General features: G+C 51.8%; 1 protein-coding gene across 8 annotated transcripts; it reads right to left on the reverse strand.

The window, feature by feature from the left end:
• Positions 1 to 1,034: 1,034 nt before the first annotated feature.
• Positions 1,035 to 24,474, reverse strand: SEPTIN4 (septin 4). 8 transcript variants are annotated; one of them, XM_062216161.1, is made up of 15 exons: positions 23,351 to 24,474; positions 22,860 to 23,266; positions 22,170 to 22,214; positions 20,951 to 20,958; positions 7,005 to 7,301; positions 6,565 to 6,658; positions 6,053 to 6,139; positions 5,448 to 5,571; positions 2,756 to 2,890; positions 2,525 to 2,642; positions 2,336 to 2,437; positions 2,044 to 2,140; positions 1,788 to 1,950; positions 1,525 to 1,624; positions 1,035 to 1,255 (listed from the first exon to the last, which is right to left on the reverse strand). In XM_062216161.1, the coding sequence occupies exons 1-15, from the start codon at positions 24,472 to 24,474 to the stop codon at positions 1,196 to 1,198; spliced, it is 2,961 nt and encodes a 986-aa protein (XP_062072145.1). In that variant the 3' UTR covers positions 1,035 to 1,195. The 8 variants fall into 8 exon arrangements, with proteins under 8 accessions (XP_062072145.1, XP_062072144.1, XP_062072147.1 ...); XM_062216160.1 differs by having other exon boundaries at positions 22,860 to 24,441; XM_062216162.1 differs by lacking the exon at positions 1,035 to 1,255 and having other exon boundaries at positions 1,553 to 1,571.
• Between the last annotated feature and the right edge of the window lie 2,187 nt (positions 24,475 to 26,661).

Consider the following 26,661-nt stretch of genomic DNA (forward strand, 5'->3'; position numbering starts at 1 on the left):
ATTACGCCATGAATTCCTAGGGAATGAGTTCCAGCAGCTCAGGCTCTTTTCCATTGGTTCTGACAAAGTGGGCTTCTCTGGGTGGAGCAGGCTGGTGCTTTAGTTGAACTCAGGTACCTCTCTATTCGGCTTCCTTCTTTGATCATTTTCCTTCACACGGCTCAGAAGCTCTCTTGGCCCTTAGAGTGCTTAACATGCTCAGTATGCACGTTACTTCTCTTGGCAAGAATCTTGCCCCTAGGGTTTACAATGCCAAGGGCATGCTGGGTAACATTGTAGACTTCCAGTTTTGCCATGGTAACACTGATGGGCATTCCTTTTTAAACAGGCCATTCCCTTGGTGTCTGCAGTGTCACCTTTCTTGTAAAGGCGCATGTATGTGGCCAAAGGAACAACTCCATGTTTTCTAAAAGGCCTGGAGAACACACATCAGGTGCCTCTCTCTCTCCTTTTCATCTTGGGGAAATGACTGGAAGATGGCGGTGCCACCTGAAAGGAAGTCTTTTTCATGTTTGTTTTCACTTGCCTTGAAAGAAGTGGAGCAAGGGAGGAGAGGAGAGGGGAGAGAAAAGGAGAGATCTTCCATCCTGAGTCAGTCCCCAGATGCCCGAAAAAGCCAGTAGTGGGGCAGGCCAAAGCCAGGAGCCTGGAACTCCATCCGGGTCTCCCACATAGGTGGCAGGAGCCCGAGTACTTGGAGCCATCATCATCTGCTGCCTCTCAGGTTGCATTAGCGTGAAGCTGGATCAGAAGCAGAAGTGCCAGGGCTCTACATGGCACTCCAATATGGCACGTGGGCATCCCAAGTGGCAGCTTAACCCGCTGTGCCACAAAGCCTGCCCCCAGGTTGGATTCTGAGGAAAGACTGTGAACCCTGCCGTGGGCAGCACAAACTGCCTCCCCCACCGCCGCGGCCTTTCCTTCCCTGCTAGATGCCAGAAATCAGCATCCTCCTCCATCGACCTTTCCAAACAGTGCTAGGACCTTGGCCTCAGGAGGTGGTGAGGACACAGACAGGGACACCAGAAGCCACCTACAGATTTATTAAACTTTATTTCCTCTGGGTCTCTGGAAGGTCAGCAGGGATGTAAGGCGAAGTGGCAGTAGCTGCAGGGGCCTGAGCAGAGCTGGTGTTGGGAGCGGCTGGCATGGGCGGGAAGAAGAGAAGATTTAAATATCCGGGGCCGAAAGCCAGTTAATGCGTCTCCTTCATCTGTCTTTGGATTTTGTGTAGCATCTCCTGCATCCGCCGCAGCTGGAATAGGCACACGCATCAAAACAGAGCCTTTTCAGAGAGGCCCGTAGTATCTGGGGAATCGCCCCCAGGCTCTACTCCCTTGAGCCAGGGCATTGGTAGCCCTGGGGTATAATGAAGACTCTGGGTAGAAACCAGTTGACCAATCTAGGACCCAGATATGCACCAAACAGAGATCTTTGTCCTCCCAAAACGAGAGAGACCGAGCTGTATGATCACGACGGGGCTTCCTAGGCTCTCAGTTCCCTACTGCTCTATCCTGCGCTCACCTCCTCATCTTTCTCTCGGATCAGCTTCTCAGTTTCTGGATCTGTCCCTTGTGGAATAGCAGGGATGGGAAAGTCGGTACCACTCTCTCGAGTTAGTTTGCTGAAGGGAAGGGAAAAAAGAGGGTTGGGTGAGGCTAGGAGGACCCCAGCACCTGCTCAGATTGAGCCCAGGGTCTGTAGAAGAGCAAGGGAAGGGCTGGGTCTCACCCAAAGCTGCACTTGGGACTCCCCCCTGCCAGCTCTGTCCTGGCTTCTGGTCATACTTGCGATTCCTTTCCTTCACCACCAGGCGAGTCATGCTCTGGATGCACTGTGCCCGGTAGTTCTCATAGTGGGTTTCCCGTGTCACATCCTTCAGGTCCTGCATGTGGGTACGCACCAGCATTGTCCTCAGCTTCACAAAGTCGCAGTGCCCTGGGTTTTCCACTGCATAGCAAGGCTAGGGGTCAGCCAGGGGCGTGGGTAGGAGAGTGCCACCAAGGGCAAGGAGACATCCTGTTCACAAGCATGGGGCTTTACCTTCCACAATGCCCCAGGGGTAGAGCCGCCCTCGAACTCGTCGCCCTCTGGCCTCTACCACAGTGTTGCTGCCGATGACTGCAAAAGGGATGCTTTCCTGGGAAAATTTAGGGGTGCTTGTCAGCAACCCCCATTCTCACCTGTTTCCACCTGTATCTTCATCTTCTTGGCTTCACTCTAGGAAGCCAGGGTCCTCTCCTACCCTGATAGCCTGACCATATATAAGAATTCTACTCCCCTCTTCTTCCCAGAAGAAACAAGAAAGGAGAGGGGTGCCCTGGGATGGCCCCACCTTTAGGGCTTGGTCCTGTAATTTGAAGTCTTCATCCTCATCAGAGTCACAGTCTGGAAACTGATAAATCTTGATTCCAAAGCGCTCAATCTCCTCCCGGATCTGGCAAACAGATGAGGGCCCACAGTTCTGGGGACCCCATTCTTTCTAGAAGCCCACCTTCTCCCCTCCCCCACCAGCCTCCCTCACTTTGCGTTTCTTGCGGTCCACTTCTGGAGGTGTCAGTGTGTCCGCCTTAGCCAAGATAGGCACGATGTTGACCCGCTGATGCAGGGCTTTCATGAATTCAACATCCAATGGCCGGAGCCTGGGGAACAGGAATCTGTGACCACCTGCTAGTGGCAGCCCTGCCCCTGGTGCTCTTGGCCTGTTCCCTTGGCAGCACCCGGTGGTGCCAGGAGCCTCAGGCTCAGACCATACCCGTGGCCGAAGGGTGAGATGAAATACAGGCAGCAGTGCACCCTGTTGTCTTGGATGTTCTTGCGATTCAGGCCACTCTCATCTCGGAAATACTGCTCAAACTGCTGATCGATGTATTCTGCCACAGGCTTCCAGCTAGGGCAGGGACAGAGAAGCAGAGACACTGTGGGAGTGGGGGCTTCCTGCGGGGCTCTGGGACTGAAGCTGCCCCAGACCCGAGCAGTGTGTTCAAGACACTGTTATTCCTTGGCTCGCTTTTTTACATCTTCAGGGGGATCCCTGGGTGGGACAGAGGTGTGTGTCACGTGTTCTAAGCACACAGGCAGGATTCAATAAGTACTTGTGTGATGAGAGGAAGAGGGCCCAGGTAACCAAACAAAGCAGTAAGAATAGCAAGGTGGCTGCAGGTAAACACCAACTGGAAGCCAGGGAGGCTCCAAGTCAGGTTCACAGTCATAACCTATGCTCATGTGGTTCCACCCGCTGCTCCACTTCTCCAAACCCACTCCCATCCTTAAGGCCTTAACCAAGAACCACCTCTTCTGTGAAAGCTCTTTGGGCTACAGCAATGTATACTGCTCTCCTCTTCTAGTCACCACTCAGTAAAACAAATATAAATCTTTCCCCCAAGAATCTCCATGTTCAGGTCTCTTCCTCTTATGTTGCCTAGTGTAGCCCTTACTTCCCTGACAGGTGGGCATTGTGCATTATGAGCATCTTCACTCATGGGACAAATGAAGAAATTAAATCCAGAGCTGCTAAGAGACTTGATATGGACCATGTGGCTAGTAGATTCTCTACCCACCCGAGTCCCTGGCCTTCTGGCCCCAGCTCCATGTTTGTCACTGCAGACTCCCTGACCCAAGTACTCACTTGCCATCTGATTGACGCACGTTAGAGAACTGCTCCCCTTTCCCTCACCCCCACTGCCACTAGACTATAAGTCTCTCAAGGACAGGGATCATTCATGCTTGTTCCGCATCCTTTAAAATGGCCAACGCAGGCTGGACACCTGGTGTTGGCTGACTAGACGAGCAGCTATGGAGGTACACTGTAAAGTGTGAGGTGAGATTATCACTGAACTTGAAATTATTATCATTAGTACAGAAGGTAAGAGGAGGCGAGTACATTGACTGAAGGAGAGAGTGGTACTTGCTAAGTAGGAATCAGGTACCAGCTGGGACTAGAATTTCAGGGCAAGCCCAGTTTGCTAAGACATACTGACATAGTAGGAAGCAGGCAGATTATATGGAGCTCACCTTGCTCCCTCGGGAATATTGATGGAGACCACATACTGTGTATGGGCCAGTTAGCTGACCTGAAAGTCATCTGTTGTTATGATAAAACATGTGATGGGGGCACAGAGCATAAGAGGTCTTAGAAGGATCTGATTAATGTGAGAGGCAGGGGCTGGCACAGAGGCACGGTGGGTTAATCTGCCACTTGCAATGCGAGCATCCCATATCAGAGCACTGCTTCAAGTCCTGGCTGCTCTGCTTCTCATCCAAGTTTCTGCTAATGTGCCTGGGAAGGCAGTAGAGGATATCTCAAGTACTTGGGGCTCTGCCACCCCTGTGGGAGATCGGATGCAATTCCAGACTCCTGGCTTCAGCCTGGCTCAGACCCTGTCTGCTGCAGCTATTTGGGGAGTGAACCAGCAGATGGAAGATCTCTCTGTCTCTCCCTCTTTCTGTTGTTCTGCCTTTCAAATAAATAAATCTTGGAAAAAAACTGTCTCTTTCTAACTCTGCCTTTCAAATAAATAAAAATAAAAACTGTGTGAGGCAATTATTCAGGATCAGCTTCAAGGACACATGACCGGAGCAGTCACACAGTGACCTGCACTCAGATGAGCCCACGCTTAGTTTGATGCTCTGAGAATTTCAACTTGAAATCTGTAATACTTTCTAACAAGGACCCCCACCTCTTTACTTTGCACTGGGCTCCACAAATGATGTTGCTGTTCCTGCAATTATTCTGTTTTCCAATGCTCATGCATCATTCTGGTGATTTTCAGATCAATGGGGTGAGGTGATAAGGGTATTTTTCAGTTGAAGAAACAGATTGTGCAGTTTCTAAATGCATTCAAGATGTCAGTTCCCATCTAGGGCTCTGAGCACCACCTGCCTAGCTTCTTCATCGAAGCACCAGCTTTCCTCCTGTCTCCTAGACACTCTCCCCCTCACCTACTCACTTAGGTCTGATCACCTGCCCATTACCTGGGCTTCCCTCCAGCCAGGGATGATGAGATGTGTGGCAAAGCCACCTCTTCTTCCAGCAGAGAGCCTGCAGGGTGCCTGAAACTTAAACAAAGTTCTACCTATTTTCTCCCTTTGCCTCTTCCTTCTCTTCTGCACCTCTCCCTTCCATGTACCCCTGTTCTTTCAACAAGACCTACCTGTAAGGAAGGACGGTGATGTTTACTGAGCACCTACTACATGGCAGGCACCATGCTACATATTTTTGCATTTGCTCTTTGTGTCCCTACCCCCACTATGAAATTACAGATCAGCACTAGGGGGAACACTGGAGATGTGATTCCAGGCCTTCTCACTTTACGGAGGAGAAGTTGGCTGTCCAGTAAGAGGCAGTGACATGTTCAAGGTCACAAATCTCTTTCTCCTGACAAGGGCTCCTGTGTGTATGTGTGGACTAGGCCGGGGCAGCGGGCTTTGGGCTTGTTGAGACATACCACTCTGTGTTGTTGACTGCATCCCCAAAACCTGGCGTGTCCACAATGGTGAGCCGCAGCCTCACACCCTTCTCTTCTATGTCCACTGCGTGCTTAGTAATCTCCACGGTTTGCATGATCCGCTCTGGAGAAGGGGGAAACTAAGGCCAGGGCAAGGGCAGGGACCTACCCAGTCAGAACAAACCGCCCTACCCCGGCCAGCTTCATGCTGCCCGCCTTCCCACTCCCAAGCTGCCTGGGGCCTGTTCTCTGGGAACCAGCAAGGAGCACGTTTCCCAACACAGGAAATGCCGGTGGCTGTTGGCTCTGGCCCCAGCCTCTTCTCTGCTCCCATTTTTTTTTTCTTAAATTCCTGGAATCCTCTTGGGGGTCAGAGACTCATTCAGAGAGCAGGATTCTGGTCCCTCCTCTACTTCTGCACCCAAATCTTTAGGGACTTGGCTGGTGGGCTGCCAGGCCAGAGAGGCCTCTGGAGAAGTGCCATCAATCTCTCCAGGAAGCTGTGGTCTCCTGCACGTCAGGGAGGGCCCCAGCCCCCAGACTCTGGGGTGAGTTTAATTTCCCGAGACAGGTCTAGCTGCCTATCTTCATGCTCTTCTCCTTACCTTCGGCACTGAGGAGTTTCCGGTCCTGGTACAGATCAGTGAGGAAGAGGCTATTGACCAGAGTGGATTTCCCCAGGCCAGACTCTCCTGACAGGAGAAAGGACAGAGGCACCGGTTCAGAAGGTAAGAGCTGTAGCAGAGGGGCAACTCCACTGGACCTTGGCATGAAGGAAACTGCTCTTATCTGAGTGGGAGTAGACTGACCAAACCATAGAATGTTGGAGCTGGAAGGCAGGACACAGCCTTCTCATCTGAATGAGAAAGGACAAGAGGTTGCCCAAGGTCACACAGAAAGCGGCAGATACTAGAAACTTGGTCAAATACCCCGTGCACCACTTCACCCTTCTACCTGACACACATGTATTCTTGGCCAGCAGGGGCTCCTGGATGCTTTGGAAAAAGGCACAGCCGTTTGCTGCTTGCTCCTTCCCTACCCACACCCCTATCCCCCACATACCTCTCATCTCCACCTAAAACCACCCCTGCCCAGCCCGGCCCTGCTTCTTTTCTACCTGCCACCATGAGGGTGAAGTCAAAGCCTTTCTTCACAGACTTTCGGTGGACTTGGTTGGGCAGCGTCGCAAAGCCAACATACTCCTTGTCATCCTAGCAGGCGGGAAGGCAGAACGCATCAGGGCAGGAGGCAGGGGGATCCCAGCCCCCAGGACCAGTCTTCTCTCTCCCTTCCAGGACTTTGCCCTTTCCCTAAAGCTGCAGTGCCAAACTCCTCTGAGTTCCCATCTGAGGTCATCAGCGGGCCTTTCATCCCTGCTGATACTGTCCATTTCCAGGGCTCTTAGAGGCAGGCACCACAAAGCTGGTGCTGATGCAAGACAGAGAGAGGCTACAAATACACATGCACGCGCACACACACACACACACACACACACCCTGAAGCTCTCCCTGCACCAGCCAGCCCACTGGAAGGCAAAGGCAGGAGTGGAGGCTCTACCTCAGAAGAATCATAGGGATCGAGCTTGCCCCAAGGGCTACGGGGCCGGGTGGAGGGGCTGAGAGGGGCTGGGGCACAGAAGTACTGCTGGCTGTCAGAGGCCTGGGGCCACGACGGGGGTCTCAACTCCAGGTCATCATCATAGATCTCCGGGGTCTGGGGCCTTGGCTCCGGGATCTGGGGCCTGGACACCCAGGTCTTGGCCTCCGATGGGTGGCAGCTCTCGTTCCCTGGGAAATCCTTCACGAACTTGCTCAGTTCTGCATCATCCGTGGTGTCCTCCAGGAAACGCTTGATCTGGGGGTGGGGGGTGGGGGGGTGGGATGGGGTTGAAGTAGGTGGGAGGTTGGCAGGAAGGGAGCCGGAAGGGAAGATTGAGGAAGAACGTGGATGACAGGAGAAGGTGAGGAGAGAGGGGAAAGCGCTTGTGGTTAGAAGAGAAAGGAACTGCAGCCAAGCCGAGGAGTGCTCGGTGTGCCTCCCTCCTGCTCACAAGGCCTCCCCAGTCCAGGGTTCCAGGAAGGGCCCCAGGGTCCTGGAGGAGCCCCGAGTGGTCCCCAAAGCCCTAGCAATTGCACAGCAACCAAGGAGCTCCAATTCTGGTGTTCCCTCTCAACAGGGTGTTTTGAGGCTGCCCTGCCTTGGGGGTCAGTGCAAGCCAGGGGCCAGGGCCAGCCCGAGGTCAGGAAGTCATACTGAGTAGGAGGCAGCAGACAGCAGCAGAACACCTGAGAGGAGAGTGTGGCTCAGGACCCAAAGGAGAGCCTGAGTCAGAATGGAGCAAGGACACGAGGGAAATAAGGAGGGGGAAAGGGCGCTGCAGGCCCCTCCCCGACCCCTCCACCCCCAAGTCAAGAGCCAGCAGGGGGATCTGCGCCTCCTGTCACACTGCTGGTCAGTGAGCTCAGAACTGAGGTACAGATTCTTCTCTGGGTGCTCACTCCCCTGAGCTCAGTACCGCTGACCCTACCCCTTGCTCCAGACACTAGCCATTCCAGAAGCTGCCCCTGGAACTTGCCAATGAGTGCTGAGTGTGCGTGGAGAGGACCTGGGAGGGGCGTGGGGGAAGATGGGACGTGTCGGGAAGAGTGTGGGGCGGGGGGGGGGGGGGATGAAAGATGGCTGGAACTCCAGGGCTGCCGCTCACGGTCCCCAGTGGTAGGGACATACAGGGGAAGCACCCCTCAGTTGCCCTCTTGTCCCCTCTTCCCAGAGCCAGAGGTGCAGGAGAGGGTGTGGCCCAAATTGTGAACCAGTTTGGTTGGTTCATGGGCTGGCTCCTCTGTCGAAGCCTGTTCCATCCCATCCCTAGCTTAGAAGAGGGGCACCTTCCTCCCACTCTTACCCTCAGCTCTAGACCCTAAAGCCTTTTCTCTCCTTTGGGGGTCAGCCTCCTTTGTGGGGTGCCTGGCAGTGCTGGGCTCAGCTCTGCCTCACAATACCCACGTGCCACCCCCAGACAATGCACAAGGGCCGGATGCGGAGGCTGACTCACCCACTGGGGACTGGCCAAGCCAGGGGGGGCTATCCCAGACCACTGTGGAGTCCCAGCCAGGGTGGGGGAGATAAGATGGCCATAGTCTTCCTGCATATCCCTATTTTACAAAGGGAAGAATTGAGCAAGACAGACATGCACATTTCTTGTTTTATACCAGAGACAGATCAAGAAAAGGAGGCTAGAGGAAAAGTCCTCTAAGATACTTCCAGACTTTCACCTCCTAAGTCCCCACACCTGCTTACAGCCACAGTCTCCAGGGCTCGCCTGGACAGACAGGAAGAAATGAGGACAGGCCCTTTAGCCTGAAAGTGGAACCATCACGGGGGAAAGGATGCATGTCAGCGACCAGAAGAGGCAGTCCTGGGTCAAGCCTGACTTCACAGTCTTTTCTTGCCCACAGTATTGCTGAGGTCCAATGGGGTGACCATACACCCTAGTTTATGCTTACTATCCTAACACAATGATTAAGTGTGCTCCCTATCACTCTCAAAAGTGTCCCAGTTTGGATGATCAATTACAGATATAGAGGGCACAGGGTGAGGAAGCAGCAGGTCTTGTTGTCTGGCAGCTAAGTCTGGGGAATTCCAGGAAACCCTGCCTCTTTGCACAACCTCGCAGTGACCCCACAGTTGGTCTGGGGGCCAGGCTAAGGGTAGGCGAGAGAGGGCTGTGTCCTACCTGGTTGCCCCAGAGGTTCTGAGTGGAGGGGCGACAGGGGAGGGTAAAGGGAAGACATTGAGGGACACCCGGAGCCCCCACAATCTAACAGTGGCACCACCAGAAACCCAACACCAGCCTCCTCTCGGGCAGCCTGGCTGCTCATCAGCCTGGAAGGGGCCACAAGAACTCAGGACAAGGAGCCGGACCCCAGGGCCCTTACCTCCTGTCTGTCCATCCTGCCCTTCAGCTCTGTGATCAAATCATTTCCTGACTTTGAGCCCCAATCCTAGCCCAGAAGACAAGTCAGGTCCACCCATCTCCCACAGCAGCACCTTACCCGGGCTTCAGTCCTGTCCTCAGGGACAGAATTCTTTTGCCTTCCCAGGGAACGGTCCATGCCCCACTCTTCGGACTCCCTGTCAGTAAGCTTTGGGTCTAATTTTATCTCCCAGGCAAAGCTCCTCACACAGACACAGCCTTGTCTTGATGCTCTTGTTGTCATCTAGCTTCCTGGCTTGTGCCTTTCCCTTTCTCTCTGACCCCCCTCTGTTTCTGGCAGGGGCCAAAAAAGCCTGTGGAATGTCCTCCCCCCCTTGGCTCCCACCCTCCAAGGACAAGCTCAGCTGCAGCAGATCACTCAGTTCCTCTGCAGTCCCCTCCTCCTCTGATTGGCTGCCCCACGAGGCCTGCCTGCTGCCTACCCCGGTGGGCACAGCACCAACCTCAGCCTGCAGCACAAGCCCTTGATCCACTGGGCCTCTCTTTTTAACCCCTGAGGACACGGAGGCCTACTGGAGGTCTATGAGCTGTCCCCAAGGTGACCTGGTCCATCATCAGTTCCTAGAGACATCCACCCAGGAGACCCATTCCTCAAGGACTCCCACCCCGCAATCTCCCAATTTTACCTTAACTTGAAGCAGCACTAAAGTAGGATGTATGTTTTATAAAGTAGGATGTTTCTTTTATACATAGCCCTGGCTATAGATTCTCATGGGACTTCTCAAGTGTCCCTTGGTTTTCTCCCAGCAGAGACCCTGTCTTCAGAAAACTGCTTCTAGACTTCCCTACAGGGCACTCCTGCCACTAAGGGGGCTTGCTCCAGGGACTCCTTCAGGCCTGGGATGCCTGTTCTCTGACTCATGGGAGCCTGTATCAATTCCATCATCCCTCAGAGTCAACAGGGAGCTGCTAGCACTTGATCTCCCAGGGGCAAGGCTTGAAGCCAAAGAGAAGCTCGCATCCCTGAGATTTCAAAGCTGCCATTTAGGTGGGAAACACATTGAGGGGCTAGGCTGGGAGTGCGCAGATGGTGCACTCGACCAGGAGTGGTTGTGCTGGAAATACCCTGTGTGAGTCTGCACAGTGCCTTAATTTCAGGGCCTTAATGGCTCTTCCTTGCCTCCCAGGGAGGCTGGGCTTTGAACTTGCAGAGAAGGTATATGTCAAGTCACAGGATGTCATTAGTGTTGGCCTACTATTGTTTTCACATGCAAATTTAAACTCCCTGGGGGCTCCTGGGCTGTAGATTTCCTAAGCCGCTGGACACTGACCTCCGTTGACAAGGAGACCCTCAGAGAGGAATCTGGCCTGACCGGAAGGGTCTAGGAACTTGGCTGCCTTCGGGGCAGGGACCTAAGGCTGGGGACTTTGGTGGTGGTGATGTATCTTTAATTAGAAAGCATGGGTGGCCTCAGCCAAGCTGAAAGCACCAAGACCTCAGCTGAACCAAACTTAGTGTGTGGCAGAAAAAGCCTCTCCGGCCCCTGCGAGGCTTGGCACTTGGGATAGTCAGTGCTTCTCCAGGCTTCCATCCCTAAAACAATCAGCCTGTCCATCCCCCATTTGGGGAGCAAGGATACAGACGGGCATCCCTTGGCCTCTCCCAGAAACCCCCTCTTAGGGGAAGGTCACAGGGTCACCACGACTTCCTGGCCAAGAACTTGGGCCTTTGCCTGGACACAGCTTGAGAGACAAGAACCCAAAAGGTTGGTTTTTCCAGACCTGGAAGCTTCTGACTCTACCAGGCCCAGGGAGTTCCCTTCTGGAGGCTGCTAGAAGCCAACATCCTGCCCCCCACAGGCTGGCAACGGATCCCCTCCCGCTGAAAGCAGCTTGTGTCTTCCACTGCAGAGGGCAAAGGCCGGGGGCTTCCAGACTGGGTGAAGAGGGTGACGTGCCGGAGACCCTGACACTCACACACTGCCTGTGGCAACAACGGCAGGAGAGAAGCTGGCGCCCTCACAGGCAATCATCAGAACTTCCTACCTGAGCCTCCAGGGAGGTTGGCTAGGGCTACTGTTTCTCTTCCCACTAGAGGCAGGTGGCAGGAATGAGCACCCCCAGCCCCCACCACTGCAGAGTGAAAGGTTGTGTGTGTGTGTGTGTGTTGGGGGGGGGGGTGCGCAGATACAGCAGGAGGAAGCTTCTCCCACGGTTCCTGTCTGGGAGGCAGAGGGATAGAGGGATATGGCTGAACCCACCGGGCAGGATGGTGAGCTGGCTTCCAGGTCCTTCTGGGAAAAGCCCAGGGGCTGCCCCTTGTGATGGGGGAAGGAAGGACCAAGGGTCTCACCCCTTCCGGGCGGGCACGCATGGTCTATGGGCGTCCTTTGGGTTTTCCACAGGACGCTGGTGTTGGCCCCTTTGCTCAAGGTAGTGGATGAGGAGGTTAACAGCTGACCTGGCAAGGACGGGGACCCTCACCTCCGCTAGTCGCTGACGCGCCCTCCCAGCCCAACATGCGCGTCTCGCTCAGCGGGCACCTCCCTCAGCACGGACCCACCCCTTCGTCCAAGACCGCGGGCGGCATCCCGGGGGTCGGGGCCCACTCTGTCGCTGCTCGGATCAGAGGAGAAACTTGAGAGCGGCGACGCAGCTTCTCCGGCCAGCGCCGGAGACAGCGCCTCCTGCCCCGCACAGCCGGGGCTGCGGCGCTGTGGGTCCCCTGGAATCGTCCGGGAGCAGCGGGCCCTCCGTGCCCCGGCCCTGCCTCGCGCCCGCCCGCCTTACCATGGCTGCAGCCCGGGCCGGGCCGGCTCCGCCTGGACAGCGCCCGAGCGACTTGCGGCGGGAGCTGCGCGCCGACCTCGCCGCACCGCCAGCCCCCACCCGCCTCCCCGAGTGCGGACCGCTGGGGGGCGGGGCCCAGAGGCAGGGGCGGGGCGAGTGGGTCACGGGGCGGGGGCCTGCACCTCTGCTGTGCTGGGTGCCGGCGCGAGGGTGGCGCCAGACTGGGGGACCCCTGCCTTGAAGCCCCGCGGCCCCCGAAGGCGCAGAGGATGGAGTTGCTCAGGACAAGGTCAGGGCCTCGGGTCCTCGTCCCTCTGCTGCGCTGGACACTTGGCTCTTCCTTTTCCTACCCCTGACAGTGGCCTGTTTGGGCAGTGCAGCACCCCGGGGGCTTGAGCAGGTCCCCAAAGAATGACACCCCTGTCATCCTTTCCAAGGGGAGGGGGATTTGCCACTCAAGTTGGGGAGAAAATAGTTACCCCGGCGATTCAGCAAGGTTTTCAGAAAGTGAAGCTGATGTCCAAATGACTGATTTCCCATACCCCCACCAGACTACCTAAGAGTGTCACATCGTCCACCCCCACTCAAGCTGTGAAGACACAGGCTAGCAGCAGGTTCCCTTCGTGCGGTACCCCAAATCAAAGATTAAAGAGGATCTGCTGCACAAATTATCTAGGAATCATCTGCGGGAAGGGTTGGAGAGGCCGCCGAGTGGCTTTAATCAGGTAGCAAAGCCTTGACTGGGGCTGAGGAAAGTGGGGCCTTGGGAGAGGCCAGCCCATGCGCGACCCATGCCCAACTGGGCCACTCTTCCTCTGCCAAGCAGGTGAGAGGCTGTGAGACAGCTGCCCAGCAGCTTTACAGGCATTAGAGGCTCAGAAGGGTCAGGGTAGCAGCTAGGGCAAGATAGATGCCTGGGGGATGGGCAGTTGGTAAGGGATTTCCTGAGCTAAGTAGGGCTCCTGAGGAAGTTTCCAGAAGCATGCCCCTGCCTGACCCCCAAGACCTACCCCCAGGGCAGGACCACAGACATGGTCCTGTCTGTACGTAGAAGGCCAGAGGCCTTCCTACCCTATTTGAGGGTGATGTGTGAACCAGTGGCCATGGCTGGAACTGGAAGGAACTCAGCTGTGGGAGGGAGGAGCACCTGGAGACAGCAGGTGAAATCAGGCAGGGCTGCTGTTGGAGAAACAAGAGGAAATGTGGCACTGGAATGGAGGATTGGTGGGATGTTGCTGCTTAAAGACATCAGGGTGTTCAGGAGGCAGCAGGCAGAGGAGAAACCTTTTGAGTTTGATGACTTTGGGCAACTCACTGTACCCGTCAGGGCCTCAGTTTCCAGCCCTGAAAACAAGGGGACTATTTTAGATAATGTTTAAGGTTCCTTGCAGCTCTGACATTCTAAAAGTAGATGCAGTGAGGGAAGGGGCGGGGGGTATGCTTGGTGCTGCTCTAGGCCGTGGAAGAAGTTCACAAAGCAAGACAGAAACAGGAGGTGATGAAGAAATTCAGGAAAACAGGAGGTGATGAAGAGATACAGGAGAAGGCCCAGGAACTGAGGGAAGTGGGAGGAGGCACAGGACAGGATCCAGTATTGTGGCTCTAAGGAGAGGGAACCTCTGGAGGTAGAGAGGAAAAAGCCTGGGGTAGATCAGGAGATCTGAAGCTGTATTCAAGAACACAAAGACATAAAGAGAGGAACCAATGGCTGTTGGAAGTCTATAGAAGCAGCAGCTGCGGATGCCATCAGACCCTAATGCTAAGCTTGGGCCACACAATGCCCCAATGTTCAAAGCCGCGGGCTGCAAATACTCATGCATGCAGTTATGAGAATACGTCTTGGGTTCTTCCAGTTAGCAGCTGTGTGGACTAGGGGCAGGCATAAAGCCTAGTCAAAGAAGGCAGGCCTCGTCACAAAGCCCTGTTTTCCTCTACCCTCCCCCACCCAGCCCCAGCTGTGTTCCAAGTGTGGACACAGAAACATCTCAAAATGTAGCTCAGCCAGCTCAGCTGCAGCTGTGGCTGGAATCCCAGCTCTTCTCGGAGTGCCCTGCATGGTGCCAGCTTGCCTTCAGGAAGTGAGCCTCCAAGAGAAGCCTGAGACCATGGCACTTAGTTCCATGAATGCTGGAAGTCTTGATGGTCACAGTCCTTTTCTAATCACTGCACCACAGGGCCCAACCTGAGGCATGCTGGATGAAGGAAACACTGAAGACAGAGGCTGGCATTGTGGCACAGTGGGTTAAGCCGATGCTTGCGACATCAGCATCCCATATCACAGTGCAGGTTTCAGTCCTGGCTGCTCTGCTTCTGATCCGGTTCCCTGATAATGCACTTGGGAAAGTGATAGATGATGGCCCAAGTCCCTGCACCCAGGTAGAAAACCAAGATGGAGTTCCTGGCTCCTGGCTTTGGCCTGGCCCAGCCCCACTCGTTGAAGCCATTTGGGGAGTGAAACAGCAGACAGAAGCTCGCTCGCTCTCTCTCTCTTCATGTGTGTGTCCCTCTCTGTCACTGTGCCTTTCAAATAAATAAATCAATGTTTTTAAAAACAAATCAACAAAAAAAGCTGAATACAAAACTTTGAACCATTGTGTGAGCCCTGCAAGAGGGCTTTGAGAAAGCTTGACTGAAGTCTCCGGGCCAGCCTTGGCTATTATCTCACTCTCTAAAAGTTCCTTGACCTTCTGGGCCTCTGTTTACCTTCCTGCAGAAGATTGGACACCCCCAACTCCAGCCCTCACATTCTGTGTTGATGGAGGCAGCAGCTGTTGAGTTTTTTTTCCCCACCTCCAGCCAGCAGCAGGTGGCCTGGCCAACTTTGCTTCAGGATCACTTGGGGCTCTGGCTGTTCCTTGACATTCAACATCACACCAGGCACTCATGTCCTTAAGTACTGTTTTCCAGGTGCTCCTAGGGTGGGGTATTCAACCAATAGTCTGGGCAGTGGACACTTAATTTGGTATAGAGGATTACTCCTCTGGAAAGCTCAGATCAGCAACCACAGCTCAAGCCTACCATCCTGGGCTCCCTTGCTTAGGTCAGGCGAACATACTCTGTGTGGAAAATCTCCTGGTCCCTTCTACTGGGTCTTTCCTGCCTACCCATTCATGAAGGTTATGTGGCACAGGAACTAAGCAAGGAGGCTGCACTTGGGCCAAGCCAGGTCCTAGGTTCAAAGCCAAGAATAAAGAATGGTAACCACAGGAAATCAGGATTTCCGATCTGCATGCCTAGCAAAGGCCATTTTTTTCCCTTCAGTACCTAAATTTCCCTTGGGCAGTGCAAGATCTAATTGTACCTCCTCCTTTCTTGCAGAGACAGGTCAAAGGGCTATCTCTGTGTTGCGTCTTTCAAGGAAACCTCAGCTAGTCTATCCAGCAAGGTCTGTGCAGAGGCAAGAAGCCACTTAAGTCCCACTTCCCTGCTACTGCTACCTCATGTCCCGTGATCCTGGGATGGGGGTGAGATATGGGTGGCAAGGCTGGGGAGCACCGTTTTCTGGCTCCTGTTGAATGGCTTTGGAGAGGGGCAGTTCCAGACCTGGCAGGGTGCTAGAAGGCAGCCACACTGATGGGGAAGAATGTCCTTCCTACACTATCCCTGAGCAGGGCAGGGCTACAGTAGCTCGAGGTTGGGAGGGACTTAAATACCTCTGAATGTGACTACCCGCAGGATGTCTGACTGCTCTTGAGAGCTCCTCTTCCCAACATCTGTTTGAACACTGTCCATGGCCAAAAAGCCACTGACTTTAACAAATCTCCTACAATTACTGGGCAGCTGAGTTCCCAAGCTCTTCATTACACTGTGCCCAAGTCTTCCTCCCCTTGGATTTTATCCTCCAAGTGCCTCTGTGCTACAAGCTTTGCTGATTCATTTCACTGGACTTAGTCTTTTGATGTCCACACCCTTTTCAAGTGACCCATCTGTATACTTTTCTCTCTCAGATTAACCACAAGCCCCTCAAGGGCAGGGAGTATATCTTCTATTTTAACTTCTACTGTAACCTCTGCTCGCTTCAACTCAGTGAACATGTGATGTGAGGTCTGCCTGGGTGATCAGGCTCTGCCCCCAGGAATGGCTGATCAATATAGACTGACTAAAAGGGATTCATTGATCAGCTTTCCAGTCTCATTTTAGAGCACAGATTAGCCTTGGGGCCTTGGGCTCCACTGACCCATCTCTTCACCTTCATTCTAACTGCTCACAGGCCCCACCTACCTCCTGCCTCCCAGTTCACATGCAAAGACACAGATGTTCCTCCTATTGGAATTTTCCCTTCACAGTTCTTGATTTCTAAAGGTGCTGCTGAAATACTGAGAAGGAAGATATGGCTACAGAAAAAGAATTCTACACCACATAGTTGAATCCCTAGGCCAGATGCTCCTTAAAGTGCTCCCAGCTTTGATGAATAAGCTCCGAGGCTCAGTTTCTTCATCTGGGAAAGGGGGGAAAAATACCCACAACATAGGTCGCTATAGATTCACTAACACACTCTACTTAGTATAATCTAAAACGAATAGTAGCTATTACCTCTGCTAATGAGAAAATTATCAACACCAAATCAGCAAGTATCAATGGGACTAATTCCGGGCCAGTGCTGTGGCATGGCTGGCTACTCTCCACCTGTGATGCTGGCATCCCATATGGGCACTGGTTCTAGTCCCAGCTGCCCCTCTTCTGATCCAGCTCTCTGCTGTAGCCTGGGAAAGCAGTAGATAGCCCAAGTGCTTGGGTCCCTGCACCCACATGAGACCTGGAAGAAGCTCCTGGCTTCAGATCTGCTCAGCTTTGGCCATTGTGGCCATTTGGGGAGTGGACCAGCAGATGGAAGACCTTTCTCTCTGTCTCTCCCTCTCTCTGTAATTTTACCTCTCAAATAAATAAATAAACTTTTTCTTTTTCTAAAAAAGTGACTATTTCAAATACCTTCCCTCCAAGGGATTTGATGCATGCATGTTTTAACGGGTGTAGGCAGCTGGGAGGAGAAAGAATACCAGGGAATGCCTTAGACTAAAGTGTCATTGGAATGACCATGCTGCCACTACCTATGGAGTGAGTTTCTCCTGTTAGATACCACTTGTTCACTAGAAAGCAGACTTACCGGCCCAAGTTCCTAAAAACAGCCACTGGGGAGACCCTTGGAGCTAAATGACTTTGCTTGTGGTGGAAATGACTTTGGTTGGCCCAGGTCTCCCACCCACAATGCCAGAGCCCGAGCTACCTCCCATTCTGCTCCCATTCTGTCCCCTTCCTCTGGGCCTTCCTTCAGAGGCAGCTGTCTCTTGCTGCCTTCATGGCAGCTGGGCCAAAGCAGCTGAGCAGTGGACAGAAAAGGGACATGGCCATTTCTGCCACTAAGGACAGCCTTCCTCTGGCTCAGCAGCTGTCAGGGTGGCTTCTTGATTACAGATTTGCTTCCTCACCCAAATATGCATCCTGCTTCTAAAGTGTGGCTCCCTCATCTACCAAGGCCCCCTGTTTCTCCTCTCATTTGAAAAATCAACCATTTTGAACATCACCAAACTACTGTGACAGAAAGATGCAATGTGAGGATATGCCAATTACCCTGATCTGGCCGTTATGCACTGTATAACATGTGCTGAGAAATCACACTGCATCTCATACACCTGAGTCACTTGTGTCAGCTAAACAATTATTTTTAAAATGATGTGATGCTGGAGATGGGTTCCTGTCAGAACCAAGTAGCTTCTAAAGATATGGCAGAAGGTCCAAAATGAATGAGACAGATTCTTTGCTATGTGGGATCATTCCTAGCAGCACAAAAAAACTGAGAGGTTCTGACCTCAGATTTGCCATAAGGCCCAGAGGAAGACACCACATTCTCCTGCTCCCATGTTGTAGGCAGATGAGGAAACTGCCTGGTTCAGACAGCTTTCCCCTTCCTTATGCTTCCAGGGCTACTTGCTGAGGCAGACTGTCCCAGGTCACCAACTGTCTGTTTGCCCAGGGCTGAGGAGGTTCTCAGGACATGGGACTTTCAGTGCTAAAGCCAGGAAAAGTCCCAGGCAACCTAGCCTGTCCTCACCTTAGGAGGTCGTGGCCAGGGGCCTCCCTTCCTCCGGTGGAATTGGCTGCCCATGATAGCTGGAGGTGAACAAGGAGCCATGTGACAGAAGATGCCTGCTTCCTAGGAAGCTGTGCTGTGAGGCTCAAGCTGCTATGAAAAGCCTCCCGAGGTGCCCTGCCCCACTTTCTGCAATTCTCTTTCCTCAACTACAAGCCTCTGCACAAAGCAAGAGGAAATGAGGGGAGTGGAAAAGACCATTTCCAGGGTTCCTTTCAGAAAGCCCGGGGTCCAGGATTCTGTCAGCACCCCTGTGAAGGCAGAGACTCTCCAGGTTCCTCAATGGCTTGGGGTTTTCCTTTGTAAATGAGTCCTATGAGCAGAATTCCCTATCCCTGTGGTTCAGGAGCTGACAGAAAGGCTGACTGACCTGTCTCTCAGGAGTCAAATGACGCGTTACCCTGAAAACACTTAGGTATCACTGAGATGACTTCTGGTTCCTGGCCCATTTTCCAGGGTCAGTTTCTTGCATAATTGACATGATACAGCAGAGAGTAAACCACCTGTCCCCTGACAGCCTTAGAAGTCACATTCAAGGGCAAGTAGGCCAGGTGCCTTGAAGGCACAGAATCTTTGGGGCTAGCATATCCCCTCATCAAGAGCTGTTTTATTTCTAGGAACTCCCTAGGGCTGTGAGAAGGCCTAGGGCTGTGAGAAGGCTCCACTGACCCAGTGGAGCCACTTCAGAATCTTCCTGTTGCACTGCTGCTAATTCTGATAGCAAAGCACCCCCAGCAGGAACGCTTGGCTCTGTCCAGCAAAAGCTCCTCTGGGGAGACTTCCAGACCCTAATATCCCAATCAAAGGATGAGAAGCATCTGTGCTTGGACCAAAGGGCCTTGAGGGGTTGTTTGGGAAGAGAAGAGAAATGAGGAGAGAAGCTGAGTCAGGGGACACAGAGGGGCTTGTGAGGTGCAACAGTAAACATGCTGCCTTCCACAAGCCAAACACCATGGCTGGGCCACCAGAGACTTCCTACCAAGAACAGAATTTGAAACAGACTTTATGGCCAACCATTCCCAGAGCAGAGGAGCCAGAGGCCTTGGCACCAGCAACCAGCACTGTAGTCTCCACCCTGGGGCTGTCTTGGGGTCAGGTGGCCTGGCGGCCAGGCTGAGGAAACGCTCCCTCTCGCAGGCTTTGTGGGGAGAGCACGTGGCCCACCTCCATGCACCCCTCCAGGGGCCAGAGAAGACCAGCAGCCCTCTCTTCCCAGCTTCTGGGGAACAGCTCTGCTGCTGAACAGTGCTGGAGAGCTGTGATTATCCAGACAGGATAAGAGCTGTTTTGGGAAGGAGCCATCCTGCTGCCAAGGCTTTTGACTTCCTAAACTAAAACAAGATGCACAGAAAAAGGGAGTGAGAATGGGGAACAGGGAGGAACCTGCTCACTCAAAAACCTCAACTCCTCAACAAAGGGAAATATATGCATTCCCAAAGGTATAGATTTGTACTGAGGGGTGAGTAAGAGGCTAGCCATTAGGTTATCTGCGTTGGGCATTGGGAAAGAGGGTATAACCTGACCCCTACCCATCTCCGGCTGACTCCCTCTCCCCTAAGACCCTCCAAGAGCACCTAATCAGTCTGTTCTGTTTATTTTGACAGTGGAGCACAGACTATAGCACTCTGTTGTCTAAACGTTTCCTGTCTGTCTTATCTCCCTAACCAGATGGTAAAGTTTCTCAAAAACCAAACAATGCTTGTTCCCTAAGGTTTCAATGCTTCTCCCTGTAGTGCCTAGCAGAGTGCTAGACATGGGAACAGAAACTGCCTATGCAAGGAAGGGAGGAGGGGGGGAGAAAGGGAGATAATCTCTAAATGTATTTGTTCCCAGCTCCCACTGAGTTCAGGGCCTGGGGCTGAGTAAGAATCCATGCAGAGGGGGTGGCAGCCACATTGCTGGACACCTCCCTTTCAGCTGTTCCATTATCTGAGTCCAGGCTACCCCTTGCTCATCTGCTCAATTGTTTTCCAGCTGTAGTCAGCTTTTCATCTGGGCTATTCCACAAATGGGACTCATTAAAAGCCATTGCTAGGTTTGGAATAAGAGAGAAAAAGGGCAAGAGAAAGGATGGAAGCGGCAGAACTTTGACCATTTTATCAAACACAGGCCAAGAAGAGCCTAAGGACTTAGGGGGACAACAAATGCACTGTGAAATTACGACACTCTGCCAAATTTAGGACACAGGGTTGCTGTGAGCAGAGTCTACCTTATGTCTTTCCAAGTGGAGGAGACAGATAGTGTGTAACACAGAAACGTGATCCTTTTCTGCAGCACCCCAGGCTGGAGAGAGGAGAGCAAGGTGGGGACTGACCCAACCCATGGCTGCTTGGTCTCTCCACAGAGCACTTGGCATGATGCCTCATCTGCCAGAAGGTCTCTGTTCTTTCCCCTCCAGGGCTGTAAGCTAGCCCCTATAGTACTTCTGTGCAAGCCCCCTGGGCAGAGGCAGCTCCACAGGTGCACAGCTTGGTAAAGTGGAGCAGAGGCTACATTTCAGTTGCACTTGGTGCTTCACCAGGTGCCCTTGTACAGTGAACAACTTGTCCAACCATAGGAAGAAGCTGTATCTATCTCCTTCCAAACCTCCTCCCCTCAGAGGACAGGAGTGGGGCTTGGATAAGATCACGGGGGCAAAAGGGGGGTTGGAGAACAGGAAGTTTGAAAGTAACTTCCCAGGGGACTCCTTACCTCCTCATCTGTCAGAGATGTAGAAGCCAGGCATTCCCACAGGACAGCAAATGGAATCCAGAGGATCAACAGAAGGGAAAAAGAGAATTTTACTAAAGACACCCAGTGGATTTGAGCATATCTGGGCCTAAATCCCTTCCTACTAAAAGTAGCCCAAATAACAACAGCTAGCAACTCACTGAGTGCTCACTGCTGCCAAGAACCATGCTAAGTGCTCTACATACAACAGCTTGGTTAATCCTCATAATAACTCTGAAAGGAAACCATTATTCCTGTTAAGAGATGGAGAAACTGAGGCTTGGACAGGTAAAACAACTTACCCCAGGGCACAGTCAGAAAACAGTGGCTTCAGGGTTCAAACCCAATGAGATAAGTCCAGAGTTCATACTTAGCCACATCCCTACTTTATAGAGCTCGGCTCCCTCTAAAGGGCAGAGCTGCCCTCTTCTTGGTGCTGTCCATTACTCAGAGGGATCATGCTGGCTGTGACTGGATTGCTTTCCCAGGACTCCCTCCTCCCCAGGAACTTATTCATCAAGAACCGTGGCTTATCATGCTCACACAGCTAGAGCATATTTGGAGCAACAGTGCTCACGGCAAAAACTCCCTGCTGTCAGATTCAGTCTATAAGAGTTGGTCCCCATCTTCCTCCATAACCAATCCAAGAATAAAAGGTGACATTTCTCTTAAGGATTCTAGAGTTGGCCACAAGACCCACTGATGGCCTCAAGGAGGAGGCCCAAACATTCCTGGAGGTCCTGTTTGGGCAGCAGCTAGTAAGTACCTCCTGAGTCATAGGATAGGGGCTTGAGCAGAGTTCTGAGGAACCAGAGACACAGACGAGCTCTTAACATGAATTAGTGTGGACTCGGCCCTGAGCAAGACTGAGAAGCAAAGTCAGTTTGTTCTGGTGGTGTTTTTAGTATGGTAGGTAAGAACAGCTAAGCTGAAAGGCCATGGGGCTTAAATTATTCTCCATTCAAGAACTAACTCCCCATTAAAACATGACTCTCAAAGATGAAACGGGATCAGAATCCCAAAGGAAGAGCTCTAATGGTAGAATCTGAGGCAAGATGAGAATTCCCTCTGTTCCTTCTGATCAGAACTATGCACTCTCCCAAAAGACCTAGCTCCGCAAATACCTAGAGGCCACCCTCTCACCTGTCCTCCCAAGTCCCCACAATGGGCCCACGAGGGTGGGGATGGGGGATGCACAGACCTTTCAGCCACCAGATGACACGATTGCACATTTCCTCAGAAACATCTGAAAGTAACAGAGATTGCTGCTTTTTTCTCTCTTTATGAGATGTACACCCCTCCCCCTATTTCTTGTATCTCTAGCTCCACATCTCTCCACCCAAAGGTACCCTCAGCCTTTGATCCTCTCCTTCAGTTTAAGACTAAATACTTCATTCCCACTCACCTCCTTTCTTCCACTCTCTCTCTGTGCCACTGTTAATGCCTTTCCCCCTGGGAAAGTTCAAGTCCCAGCTCATCTATACCCCATCCTCTATCCTTTGATGCCAAAATATTGACTTGTGGCCCTTGTTCTCTTTACAACCCTTTACCAGCCCTCACCCCCAGCTCATTTCTTCATCTTCGCTCCCAGGAATCAGCTTGTGATCCTATAAAGTACTCCACTTCCTTCCATTTAAAAGTTAAGCAGCACTGCGTGGAAGAGTCAATGGCCCACTTTGGGCTCAAGCATTATCACCCACATCATTCACCTGGAGCTCAGAGAAACTGGCAGGGAAGGCATGGAGCAACAGGTTCAAGGCTGGGACTGGTGTAGGCACTGGCAAGGGGGCAGTCCTGAGGCCCAGAAGGAAGAAGGGGTCTTTCCTCCCCAACCCGACATCCCATCTCACTAAACTGGGGCTGCCTCTGGGCAGACTGCTTCTTCACATACCCAGGAAGAAAGCACTAAACCTTTGAATTGGTTGTTTACAGGTGTGCTTGGGGGCCTTTGGCACTTCCGTCATTGGCGCCCAGCTTGGAGACTCCTTTGGTGGTGGTGGTGGTGGTGGTGGTGGCGGTGTCGGTGGTGGGCTTGCCTTCTCTCTCTGGAACATCAGATCCTCACAGAAAGGGCTTGAGTTCATTTCCAAAAGGGACATGAATGGGTCTAGGGGAGGAGAGGGCTTAGGCTCAAAATCAGGTGTTGTCGGCCAGCTTTGGGACATTTCAGCTTCAGGATTCAGTAAGCCCCACCATGAGGACTCGGGCCCATATTTGGGTAAGGATCGAGGGGGTAAGGGCCGAGGGGTCAGTTCCAGTTCTGCATGGATGGGGGGCTTTTGGGAGGATTCTTGATACCTGAGTGTGGGTCCTGGGGACATGTAGTTAGTTTCTGCTGGTCTTTGTGATTGCTCTTTACAGACATGCTCTGGAGTGACAAACATGGAAGATTTGTGTGGGCCCTCAGACACTGTTCGAGTTGTGGCACGGTGAGTTGATGGTATTGATTGTCCCGGGGAAATGGTGACCTTGCGACTGACCTCAGTGTCTCCTCGGATTGGGGACCTCATGTTGGACTCCACCTGTGACACCATTAAGACTTTTGAAGAGGGCTTGGTTTCAGCATAGACAGGATGCTTGCAGAGAGACACAGGCTCAGAATGTGATGGAACTCGGTGTCTACCATCCAAATCTCTAAGGACAGAGAGTTTCAGGGATGATTCCAAGTTGATGTTCCTATGCGAGGCCTTGGGTTCAGAAGGAATTGAACTGTAAGGACCCATTTCTGGCTCTTGGGTAGGGATCTTTCTCAGAACTGCCCGATGGTCTGTAGTGAGACGGCTGCTGCCTTGCTCTAGGTAATAGGGACTCTTCGGCGACCTGACTTCACTGGTAGTCAAAGTCCTTCGAATGGGGTCAGTTTGTACGGCTTCATCTTTTGGATGAATGGAAATTCTAAGAGGAACTCTGATCCCTTGAGGGTTCTGGACCTTGGAAGGTGGATCCTCTTCTTGGAAGGTTTGTGATTGATAGTTATCCTTCTGGTCTAAAAAACTCAATCGACGAGAAGATTTTGCATCTGGGGTTAATGAGCCACGGTAGCTGACCTCGCGCACTGGCTTGTTCTCACCACCTCTTCGTGCTGATTCCTCTCTGAGTGGACTAGCATTCCGATGCGAGCTGACAGCATGGGAAGGTGTTGTCTGAACTTGCTGGTTCTTCCGGTGAGGAGAGGAATGGCGGAATGCTTCCATTCTTGGTCGGGACTCGGTTCCCCGAGAAAACTGTGCTGCAGAGAAGCCGGGCCCTGGCTCCGGGGAGGAAGATCGAGGATAGTCGGATGCTGAATGGGGAGTGGTGGGATGTGCAGCTTCTGATCTTCGCTGGGCAGAAGGGCTCAGGGAGACTGCAGCACTTCGCTGGCTAGAGGCAAGAAAGTACCCTTGTCCCTGCTGAGGGTTGGAGCTATGAACCTCTGACCTTTTGTGTGCTGAAACTGCTACCTTGGACCCAATTTTATTTGTCTTGACCATCTGAAAGACTGTGCCCTTTTGGGTAGATGTCATATTTTACTGGCTGGTTAGTATCTGGGATCCTAATGAAGCCTGAATATTCACCCTGAGTTTTAAAAGCTGCTGTTCTTGGGTTCCCACAAAAGTGGCTGCTGTTCTAAGAGTGTCTCAAGTAGTCCCCTTAGCTACCTCTCTGTCTAATGATGTCATAAAGGAAGGAGCTTCCTATTAAACATGCTGGCATACAGCCACAATTCTTCAGAGAAATCCAGGCAGGACCTGAAAGGAAATCGTGGATTTGTCCTTAAGAGTTGACATGACCAAACCGTTGGCCAAGTTCTTAACAAAACCGGAATTTCCTTGTATACCGGGAAGGTTCCAGACCCTCCCTTATTCTCCAGATTCTAGCAATTTCCAGGGACTTACCCAGAGGAGAAATAAGTCAGAAGATCCTGTGAAGACAAGACTACCCAAACCAATCATGCTGTGTTAGTTCTTTTAATAAGGTACAAGGTACTGTACAAAGTTGTCCCAATCTTGTTTGAAACTGCATTGTATACAGGTCAAAAAATAGAACTCCAGTTTTCCGTTTCATGAATGATCTGGTTGACCCTAGGTAAAAATCCATGTTACTCACATCCTATATCTTGGTCAAGGAGAATACAGTACTGTAGAAGGGATCATCTAACTTGCCCAAGCCTTAGTTTCTTCATCTGGAAACTACTGCCTGGTACGTGGATTCCACACAATAGAAGTTAGTGTCCTTTCTCACTAGCCTCTCCTGTCAGCTATCACTCAGCTGGACTTGGTTCTCTCTTGACTTAGAGTGACATTCCAATTTGGATGACCATTTTGGGTAAGGAAGAGACTCTCACCTTTTCTCCACGTTATGTGTATTCTCTCTCTCCCCCCCCCCCCATTTCTCTCATTTCTCTCTCTCTCTCTCATAGACCTTATCATATCCAGCATTCTAATATTGACTCCTAAGGGTCATCAAGGTTATAGGATGGTCTATGCTCCACACTGACCATTCTCTTCTGCTGAAGTTTTTATTAAAAATTAGCTATAATTAATGATTAGATTTATGGCAAATTATAATGACATTCTAGTTCTGCCTCCTATTGATTGAGGTTTAAGTATTCCTAAATCCTTTCTATTGACTCAATTTAAAAAAAAGATTTATTTATTTGAAAAGCAGAGTTTCACAGAGAGAGGAAGAGACAGAGAGAAAGGGAGAGACAGAGAGAAATCTTCCACCCACTAGTTCACTCCCCAAATGGCCACAACAGCCAGTGCTGGGCCAGGCTGAAGCCAGGAACCAGGAGCTTCCTCCAGGTCTCCCACGTAGTGACAGGGGCCAACCCACTTGGGCCATCTTCTGCTGCTTTTCCCAGGCCATTGGCAGGAAGCAAGATCAGAAGTGGATTAGCCAAGACACAAACTGGCACCCATATGGGACGTTAGCATTGCAGGTGGCAGCTTTACCCGCTATCCCACACCAGCCCCCACCCCAAATTTATTTCTTTGAAAGGCAGAGAGACAGAGAGAGAGAGAGAGAGAGAGAGAGAGAGATCTTCTCCAGCCACTGGTTCACTCCCCAAATGCCCTCAAACTGTTGGGACTGGGCTAGGCCAAAGCCAGGAGCCTGGCACTCTGAGTCTCCCATGTGGGTGGCAGGGACTCAACTACTTGAGCCATATATCACCTGCTGCCTCCCAGGGTATGTCTTAGCAGGAAGCTGAAATGGAGAGCAGAGCCAGCACTCTAACCCAAGCATTCCTATATGAGATATGGGTGTCCCAAATGGCAGCTCAACCGCTGTACCAAACACCCACTCTTATTCCCCTAAATTAAGACAGCTTTACAAAGAACAATAAAACATTGGGATCACCTGAAAGAAACACTTTACTATTTTAATAAGCATCTTTCCAGAGATTGCTTTTATGCATTTACCACATATAGACATTTATTTATAATTTTCATGAATAGGGTTCTATTATACCTCCTAGCATACTACTACTAGTAGCATTCCATATGATACAGACATCTTTCTGTGTCAATAAACTTATTCTTCAATATAATTTCTAATTAATCCACTTATGGCCATTCTATAATTAATTTTTATTTTATTTTTTTAAAGATTCATGTGTTACTTATTTGAAAGGCAGAGTTACAGAAAGAGGAAGAAATACAAAGACAGACCGTCCCTCCACTAGTTTACTCTCCAAATTGCTGCAAATG

The sequence above is a fragment of the Lepus europaeus genome, chromosome 18 (genome assembly GCF_033115175.1).
Source record: "Lepus europaeus isolate LE1 chromosome 18, mLepTim1.pri, whole genome shotgun sequence".
Taxonomy (NCBI): Eukaryota; Metazoa; Chordata; class Mammalia; order Lagomorpha; family Leporidae; genus Lepus; species Lepus europaeus.

Bases quoted from the DNA above. Each gene is read 5' to 3' on its own strand.
- SEPTIN4 (XM_062216160.1), bottom strand. From the start codon at position 24,441: ATGGTCAAGACAAATAAAATTGGGTCCAAGGTAGCAGTTTCAGCACAC. The intron at 2,141-2,335 runs GTGGGGCCATCC...AAATTTTCCCAG, and splicing joins TACAGGACCAAGCCCTAAAG to GAAAGCATCCCTTTTGCAGT. The intron at 1,625-1,787 runs GTATGACCAGAA...CCTTCCCTTCAG, and splicing joins GTGAAGGAAAGGAATCGCAA to CAAACTAACTCGAGAGAGTG.